The sequence below is a fragment of the Chrysochloris asiatica genome, unplaced genomic scaffold, assembly GCF_000296735.1.
Source record: "Chrysochloris asiatica unplaced genomic scaffold, ChrAsi1.0 scaffold00165, whole genome shotgun sequence".
NCBI lineage: Eukaryota > Metazoa > Chordata > Mammalia > Afrosoricida > Chrysochloridae > Chrysochloris > Chrysochloris asiatica.
This window is the reverse complement of record NW_006408683.1, coordinates 5,418,760-5,428,223: the sequence shown is the minus strand read 5'-3', so window position 1 is coordinate 5,428,223 and position 9,464 is coordinate 5,418,760. Positions and strand designations below refer to the sequence as shown.

Here is a 9,464-nt window from a genome sequence, read left to right as displayed (position 1 = left end):
AAAAAAAAAAAAAAAAATCAACCCACAAAGCTTCTAAAAAAGGAACCCGCAGGCACTTCCTCTTGTGGAATGTTTAAAAAGTTAGCCTACTAAAGAAAACAGTCGACTTCTTGTGAAGGTTTTGGAGAAATATGTATCAGTTCGTTTTATTTGGGTATTCAATAATATCCTTGGTGATAATGCTGACTCCATGGCTTCTGACCCCAGAATTGCTGTAAAAGAAAATTTGTTTTTTTTAAAGAAAAAAACATCAATAAGCCACTCAAACTGCTTTTAGGAAATGACAATGAATCTAATTCAGAGTAATTGCTGCAAACAAATTTATACCTGTCATACATCTGATTTCTATCAAACCAGGTTTTGTTAGTATTAAACCCCAATTATTACCAATACACACATTACAAAAGAAAATGCATAATGACTTGGTTAGTTTACAATATTAAAGCTAGGTAACAAAACCATTACATATTTAATATTATTACTTTAAGTTTTAAGTTATAGCAAACTCCAACCTATTTTGTCTTCAAAAGGTAAGGTTATGGCTATGTCCAATAACACTTCACTGGACAAGATCATTTTCCAGACTGGTTCCTATGAACTCAAAAAAGCAACTAAATGTACATAGTTGTTGCTTTAGTACATAAGAAATTACTTACACCCTGCTGCCACTGGTTGTAGCCCTGAGATTGATTTTTATAGCCACGATTGTTTCCTCGTCCTCTGAAGTTCTAACAAAAACAAAAACAAAAACAAAACTAAGAATTCTGAGCCCAATAAGCTTGTTAAGATTTGGATGGAGGAGGAACTGCTACAAATGCTAGCCTGTAATCTTTGAGCAATACAGAAACTGGGAACCCTGTGTTTCTAATTAGTGTACCTGAAAACCAAAATTAGAAAGGGAACTTTTTTTATTCATTGTGTGAACACTACCAGGTTCCTGAGAATTCTTTTTGTGTCTCTGAAACACATGCCTATACACTCTCCATACAAAACTATACAAACATTAATGCTCCTCTCTAAGGCCGTACATACCTGGTTGTAGTTGCCTCTGTTGGGCATTCCACCTCTGTTGTAGTTCCCTCTGTTTGAATAACCGCCTCGGCTGGGGAAAACCGGGCCTCGGGGGTATGGATACCCGATTCCACCACTTCCACCACCGCCACCACCTCTTTGTGGCATATTGCCCCTCCGGTTATATCCACCACGATTCCCAGGAGCTAAAACAACAGATGCTTAGTTATTAGTATAGCTACTTCTTAATCATTCATTTTAGGATTATTTGAGACAAAATTAACGTTAAAATTTAACCATATCGTGTAATTCGCAACTCAAAATTAAACTTGCCTCCACCTCTGAAATTTCCGCCACGCATATTGAATCCTCCACGTCCTCTATGGCCACCACCTCTATTAAACTGGTTCTTGCCACTCTTATTTTTATTGCTCTTCTTTGAGCCAGTATTTTGTTTCTTTTCTGGTGGGAGAGCCTTTTTGCTTTCCTCCTTATATTGCTCCAAAAGTTTCTGGGCTTCCTCTTTCTGAAGTTCAACATAGGTTATTTCATCAAAGCACTCAGCTACTTCTGGCAGAGTAAAGTTTCCTATGGAGAATAAAATGGTAAATTAATGATATTACTTTTTAAAAAACCATCACACACAACTATAATCCTAGAGCTACAATTCTTGAAGTCTTTAAAAATTCTTGTGATCCAGTACTTATCCTATTCCCTGCCGCCCCCCAAATAAGCCAAAAATTCTTATTTCTTTCAATCATGACACTTCATGATAAATAATGCCAAGTTAATTTATATAGATTATCTTAAAATATATTATTTCCTGCCTTTCATTTTGAGAACTGCATGTTCTGGAAGGTCTTTTCCTTCTACTTCTGCTTTCTTCTGTGTTCTTTGTTTATAGTCTTCGTCTTTTGGGCAAACTACAACTGCTTTCCGTTGGAAGCCTGCAAAGAGGCACATTTTTCTCCTCTGGGCAGCAGCAGAAACATTTGTCTTAAAAAACAAAAACAAAAAAACTCTGACTTAAATTTGTTTCATTCGACTACAAATTTAACAAAATTGTGTTCAACCTTAATTGGATGGCGTGTATGACAATAAACTCCCACCCCTCTAAGTTTATAATCCTAACCAATTAATTCAAAGTAATACAAAAGCAACACTAACTCCAAAGTTTTAAACTTCATGGTCACATCATACCTGATCCAAAATGAAATTTCTCTTCTTACGGGCAGCAATCTCAATAAATTTGCCAAGACACTGTGGGGCTCTCTGCAATAGTGTGTTCAGTTTTCCAGTATCTGCCATTTGCTTCTTAAAACCTGCTACCTATTTTTAAAAGTTAAAAATTCACTGTGAACTTAGATATATGAATTACATTTAAGTAAACATCATCTCAAACCAAACTTTTGCAAAAATATAATGTAAATAATCTTTTCCTCATAATTATTTATCTTAATAGCACTCGTTAGCCATTACATGTTAAGAGTTCAAAGGATCTGTTAAAAGATAATTACTAATGGCCTGGCCATTAATGATAAACCCTTACTCACATAAGTCAATTTAACTTTATTCAAACTCCCACCTCTAAAAGATTAAAAAGTAAGACAGCAGGGAAAATGGTTACCTAAAATGTCTTCTGGTCTTTTTAAAACAGAGAAAGAGTATTTTACTTACCATCATTTTATCCATAATGGTGTTTGTCCCAAGAATGTTGTATTTACCAGGGTTTTCAGCTGCATGTTTAGTAACCCAAGTAGTTTTTCCTGCTCCTGGCAAGCCAATCATCATTACAACCTATAGTGAAATGAAGTATTATTTCACTATTTAATTTTCATAACCCTTACAAACAGTGCAATTTATATGTTAAATTTAACATTGCACACAAGGAAATCATTGCGACTAAAGTAGTTCTTTTCTGAAAGCAACAGCTATCTATGGTAGAAATTAAATAGATTCTTTTTTGACATACTAATTACCTAATTGACAACAAATTAAAAAAATACCTACTTCACAATCTTTCTTCTCTTCAGGCCCCTTTGGTCCTCTGACTCGATCCTCTAAAGGAACACTCTGGATAAAAGTATAGTCTTCTGGTATTGGGAAATATGGCTTTTCCTTCTGACCAAAATTAAATTCAACTGCACAGTTGTGGCAGAGGACATGTGGAAAGAGTGGTCGTCCAGCAAGAACTTCCTTACTGATTTTGAAGGCAACACCAAGATCTTGTCCATTCTTAGCATAGGAGAGCTCTATTTCATCACTTTCAAAGTTCTGTTAAAATAGAAAAGCTAACTTCTAATCTGCTTTTTAAAAAAATTAAGAGTGAAACTTATCCTGTGAAAAATATATTGTGTTAAGAACTTTCCAATGGTTACAAACAATGAAACATGTCACATAGAGAGAAACAGAAACAATACTGCTCTAGAGGTGGACTAGATAAAATTTTAAGTCAGCTTCATATTTAAAGCTTTTACTCAGAGTTTAATGGTTTCTTACTCCTTTTATTTCCAATGTCATTATACTCTAACCTGGGGTTAGTGCATATATATTATGTTGATTAGTACCAAAGATGGACAATGTTAACACTTTAGCATTTATAGAGCATACAATTTAACTGACTTACAGCAAAACAAGTAATCACATCGTTTTCATCAAACTTCTCTCCATAATCTTCAGTCTCACAGTTGCATGTTTTTATTCCTTTCAGCGAATACCCATAAGAAAATTCTTCTTCACCTAAAAAATTAACTTCCATGAAGTCTTATTTTTCAAAATAGGCTAATTATAGCCAATTTAATTTCATCTTTTAAAATAAAGGACTTAATATGAACAATGAGTATGTTTCACTGACATTTGACTGATCTACTATACTATCTCTTACTTATCCCCAAACTAGAAAGAATTGAAAAAACTTTTTTACATCAAATTGACAAATATAAATGCATACAATTGTTAAAATTGCATTGTAACCATTGGTCATAAGTAACCGAGGGGGGGGAGGGTTGTCCTTACTCAGAGTAACCCTGTACAAACAAGGTTTCCAAAGAAGCATTTGGTGGGTCTGAACACCGACCTTGAGCTTACTGCTACTGTGTCAAGTGCTATGGAGTGGGTTCCAACTCCCAGCTACCCTGTCTGTATAGGGACTGAACAGTCAACCTTGCGATTAGCAAATCAGAACTTACCCTACAGCACCACACCAGGACTTCAAATGTTAAAAGACATCAGACAAAAATGTTAAACTGCCCCTGTGGGTTAATGCATCAGACTGCAAAGCAGTTTGAGCTGCAAGGTCAGTAGTTCAAGCTCACCAGCTGCTCCTTGGAAACCCTATACAGGGTCACTGTTGGTCAGAATCAACTCAATGGCACCTAACAGCAATAACAAGCACTGAGATCAGACCCTAAACATTAACAAGCCCATATCACCCAAATGAGAACTTTACCAAGTAACATTCCACTTGTGGTTAGTGACCAGCCAATTCGAACTTCATGTATGTCAATATCTTTTGTATATAAATGTCTTACTGGGATCTTCTCTGTAACCTATAAAAACAAAAAACAAAAAAAATCAAATCATAAATGGTTAAACTCTTAATAAATCAAAGACAACAAACCCTTGAATTTGTTTGGCCAACGGGAAAATACGGTTGGGGCTCCCACAAAAACAGAAACTCATCCCTGACTCCTTCAACAACTTTTGATTTGAAGCCTATGAACTTATTATCGTGAAACTGAAAAGGTGAAGTAAATACTTGGTCAATTAACATTTGAAAGGACCACTAATTGTGAAATATCAATTTAGTGTGTTTAGCATGATTTTCTTTCCAAACCCAGAAACCCAACCAAATTTTCATTTAACGTTTTGGTGGCCTGGTAAAAAGCAGTAAGTAGCCTGAATGAATTGGCTAGCGTTATCATATAAATTTCCCTTACATTTCTATTTGTCAGTTATAAAACAAAGTCTCCCAAGATCCTCTTCTAATCCATAAGCACTTCAAAATCAACATGCCTCTGACATTGAGTGTCAGGCAAATGAGAAGCCACAAAGGTTATTTCTAAACATCACAAAATTAGCCTTTACCTTCATCTCAAAACAGACTTTGCCTTTCGAAACACCGTAAGAAGCCCTTCCTCCAGCCCAAAGAAAAGCAAAACTCTCCATGGTAAGGGAAGAAGCACTGAGGCGATCTCTTGATATTTTAAAATGTAGATCACAATTATCTGTAATTATACCAAATATCACATTATAGTCTTTTGACATAATATTTGTTTTCTAACATTTATACTGCACAAAACCTCCTACTGTTTTTATAGATCATCATGCTGTTCTAATCTTCCACTGAAACCCCGCTCCCGCCAGAAAGCCACTCTTACCAATTAGGAGCTGAAGTGTAAAAATGCCTATAGAACTAAGAAATACCAAGGTTTAACATGTTTTAAGCATGTAATTAAAACAATGTGACATTAATACATACCTGCTCTGCTCTTTACCTTGATATAGAGGCAAGCAGTAGAAGGTAGCAGGAAATCAAAAGTGAAGCATGCCAGAACCAGGTTGAATTTACCAGTGCCACAATAAACTGAAGGGAGGCCATGGCCTTTTATTTTTTAAATGAGCACTCTAAGTCCCAAAACTCCTGCAACTTGAGAAGGCAGCCTCAATCTACACAGTATAAAACTCTGATCTCTAAAGCTGTTTATACCCCATTCTATAGTTAGTAATCATGAGGGATTACCCCAAATCCAAAGCTTCCTTGAACTACTAGCTATCTTTGTGGGTCACACTGGCTCATTAGCATGCACCTTCTAAGACTTCACATTTGAGAGCTAACATTGACTTAGAATGTTTTTTTTCTGAGTAAGGAAATTAATGCTGCACAGTTGGTTATTTTCCTTAAGTCAATTAACTTTAAAAAAAATTACTACCAGACAACTTGCAACACATACAATCTGTTTGAACCCAATAACGAACTTAAATTGTTATCTCTAATTGATTTGCTTAAAAACTATAATGGAATTATATATATACCTTCTTGAAACATTGCTTCAGGATCTTAATTCCTAGTGACTATATTTGAACACAATTTATCAGTACAACTTTAAAATCAGTAACTTATTCAGGCGAGGTTTCCCTTTAGAGACCTCAAATGACTATCTCAACTACCCGAAACAGTACTCACTGAATTTTGTTTAACCTTACAAATCTGAATAAATAGAATTCGTAACTCATGAGAATCTAAGCTTCAATAATGTACAAAGCCATGTTCTATCTAGAGGGCAGGCTGACTGACACTACCTACTTGTACTTCAAAATCATTGTTTCTACCTTCTGTTCTACTCTGAGTGAGCTTTGGGTTCTATCAAACACTAAACCAACAGTAATTTTTATAATAAGAAAGTTTGACAGCCAAGGCCCACTTGAAGGTTTGCAATACTTCCTCATACTCAATTGTAACCCAACTGGGTAAAGTAGCAGTATTGACAGTGCTGCCATTGACACCGTGCGCTTCAGAAGACACTAGTGGCCCAGTGAGAGCCCACTGCTGCTGCCCCAGGTCTTTGGAAGAAATCAACTTATGTTAGAGCAGCAGCTACTGAACTGGAATTGAGAACAAAAGAGCAGTTATTGAAAAGTATCATTACAATCTTTTGTTATAATAGGGAATATACTTGTGTGCTAGTGGAAAAAGTTAATAGTAAATATTTAACTAGCCCAAATAGCTCATTTGACATAACTACAAAAAAACAGAATTACTTTATCAAAGCCTATTAGGACAATTTATGGGCAGTCTTGTATTACAAGTTTCCATTAGACAGTCAATAATTTACATTATTTTATATTCCTAACGACAACTCTGAAGTTAAGAAAATTAATAAATCGCTAAAGTCTGAAATTATCACTACAACCGATGCGTCACTAAGTATTTTTTTGCTACCAGGAATAGAATCCGAACATGGACCTTATCTTCCTTATTTTCAACAAATAGTTTAACCCTACTCCAAACTTACTGCAATCAAGTACTACTACAACGTTAGGTTTTCTGACATTTTATAACCAAAACCATCACCATACTGGGTTGTTGGGAGGAAAACCCGCTTCACTTACAAGTATCAAGACAAACCACCGAGTCATCGAAATGCTCGTCTTCCTCTTCAACAGGGGGCTGCGGAGACTTGGCTCTGAAAGAGAGAATCATCTCCTGAAACAGCGCCGCCCACCAACGCCCGCGAAACGCACACTAGGAAAATGCAGGTCGAGCTCTCTACCTGCTGTACTTGTTCTCTTCAATATATTCAAAATATCCGCGACCATGATCTTCTCGAGGTCTTTTCACCCCTCTCTTTTTATCTCCGCCTTTCTGCTCTGTTTTGCCGTCCCCTACAATACACAACATTCTTTAGAAACCAAGAAACAAAACCAACAACCAAAACCAGCCTTTTCTCTTTTGAGATGCAAAAAGGCTCGGGTCTCCCGTTCGTGCTTAAATTAATCTACGGATCCACTGTGAATCCCAACAACAGTCTACGTGGAATAGAATCAAAGCTAATATTGCAGTCAGAAAACGGCTCATTTTGCCAGTCTAGTCGATAATTCGAGAAAGCGGCGCCCCCCCACCCCCCAAAAAAAAGCCCGGCGCAGCGCCAGCCCGAAGCCCACGTGCAGCCCAGAGAGAGTTCAGGAAGGGGGGCGGGGCCGAAGCTGCGCTCCCCTCCCCCACACGAGCCCGCGCTACTCGGCCGCATTGTACTGATCTTCCGCCCAGCTCGGCCCGCCCGATCCCTCCCGCCGGAAGTGACGTCACGCCCAGCCCCTGCACTCCTTGCACAATACAGCGCCTAGAGCCGCCAAAGCGCGCCCGCCCCGGGACCTCGGGCCGCTCCCCTCCCCCACCGACATGTGCCCGCACCGCGCGCACGCAGCACGGCGGCGCCACCGAGGGCCGAGGGGGCTCCCTCCTGTGATCCGCGCACGGGTTCTTCCCCTCCCCCCTCAGCGGCAGCTGCAGCTCCCCGGGCTCGAGAGTCACATAAGGGAGTCGCTGCCGCCACCGTCACACAGCCGAGCTCGAGGCCGTCCGGCTAATCCGGGATTCCCCGCGCCCCTCCCCCCCGCAGGCCCGGCGGCGCCGCCGGCTCCCTCCCCCAGGCGGGGCTCCGGCAGGCCCGGGGCACGGTCCCCACCCGCGCGGGCCTCCCGCCGCGCGCAAACAACGCAGCACTCACCCGCCGCCGGAGCCCCGGGGCGACCGCCGCCTCCGCCGCCTTCCGCCTTCTTCTTACCTCCCGCCTGCTGGCCCTGCCTCGCCCCGGGCGGCGCCACCGTCACCGCGAATAGCGAGGTGGGGCCGCTGCTCTTCCCCGCGGCCTCCTTGGCGGCTCCGCGCTGCTGGGAGGGCTGTTGTTGCGGCGTCGCCGGCGGTTGAGGCTGCTGCTCCCCGTGGCCGTTTTCGTCGCCCGCGCCTTCCTCTTCGTCTCCGAGCTCATCCTCCCCTTCTTGGAAACCCTGATCGTCGCCGTTCTCGTCTTCCGAGGCGGCCTCTTCCTCCATACGGGCCGAGTCGGCCGCCCCCGCGGCCCCGTTCTCCTCCCCTGTCTCCATCTGGTCGCCATCCAGGGCGGAGATTCCCTCCTCCTCGTCTTCCTCCTCCTCCTCCTCTTCGTCACCAGCGGTCGCGGCCTCTTGCTCGAGGCCTGCTCCTGAGCGCCCGGCGGAATCCCCGCCCAGGTCTAGGCTGCCGTTCCCGGGCTCCATAGCGGGGCGGCCCCCGGCCTCCTCGTCGTCCAGCGCGGCCTGGAGTCGCTCCATGAGTTCGGCCTTGAGGCCCTTGTCGGAAAGGCGCCGCTTCTTGAGCTCCTCTTTCAGCTCCGACACCTTTAGCTTTTTAACATTAACAGGCGAGGAACTCATCCTGAGGGCCCCGATTCAGCTCTGGGTGCTGGCTCACACTTGGCTCCGCTCACACGGCCACTAGTAGCGGCTACTGCGGCTGCTCCTCGGCCCGGGCGGCGGCTGCGGCTAGAGGTGGGTTCGTGCTGCAGAGCTGACCCGCCTGGTGTCGAACGGCGCCAATTCCTTTCACCGAGTTCGCGAGGAAGACGCGGAGACTCGCCTGGCGCGAGCGAGCACGCAACGTCCTCTCGCAGGGGCGGCACCGCGCACGTAATATAGCCGGCCCGCCTCCTGCCCCTCTCCCTCCTCCTTCCCGCTTACGGTAGCGCTGCGCAGTAGGAAAGCTCCAGCGCGGAGGCGCTTTGGCCCAACCCCATTACCGTACTTACCTCCCCTCCCCCACGCCCAACCTCGAGCTACAAGCCCGGTGCAGGCCACGCTATGCGCTTCCAATTGGGACTTAGCAAATGGAGGAAAAGGAAACCGCCTTTCAGTTAAACCGACCTAGTGTAAAAGCTATTGGCCTTTTTAGTTTCGTGGCAATTTTTGCTTTGCTA

At 42.5% G+C, this 9,464-nt stretch overlaps 1 protein-coding gene across 2 annotated transcripts; it reads right to left on the bottom strand.

The window, feature by feature from the left end:
* Positions 1-113: 113 nt before the first annotated feature.
* Positions 114-9,070, bottom strand: HNRNPU (heterogeneous nuclear ribonucleoprotein U (scaffold attachment factor A)). Of its 2 annotated transcripts, none has more exons than XM_006871274.1 (14): positions 8,298-9,070; positions 7,284-7,395; positions 7,123-7,196; positions 5,098-5,237; positions 4,460-4,559; positions 3,638-3,750; positions 3,022-3,285; positions 2,689-2,808; positions 2,212-2,340; positions 1,839-2,007; positions 1,345-1,599; positions 1,033-1,217; positions 657-728; positions 114-212 (listed from the first exon to the last, which is right to left on the bottom strand). In XM_006871274.1, the coding sequence occupies exons 1-14, from the start codon at positions 8,923-8,925 to the stop codon at positions 159-161; spliced, it is 2,415 nt and encodes an 804-aa protein (XP_006871336.1). In that variant the 5' UTR covers positions 8,926-9,070; the 3' UTR covers positions 114-158. The 2 variants fall into 2 exon arrangements, with proteins under 2 accessions (XP_006871336.1, XP_006871335.1); XM_006871273.1 differs by having other exon boundaries at positions 159-212; positions 8,241-8,925.
* Between the last annotated feature and the right edge of the window lie 394 nt (positions 9,071-9,464).

Excerpts from the sequence above, each read along its gene's own strand:
- HNRNPU (XM_006871273.1), bottom strand. The coding sequence starts at position 8,925 with ATGAGTTCCTCGCCTGTTAATGTTAAAAAGCTAAAGGTGTCGGAGCTG. Across the intron at positions 7,396-8,240 it reads CCCCGGGGCTCCGGCGGCGG|GGGACGGCAAAACAGAGCAG; the intron begins GTGAGTGCTGCG and ends TGTGTATTGTAG. Across the intron at positions 7,197-7,283 it reads GAAGAGAACAAGTACAGCAG|AGCCAAGTCTCCGCAGCCCC; the intron begins GTAGAGAGCTCG and ends TCTCTCTTTCAG.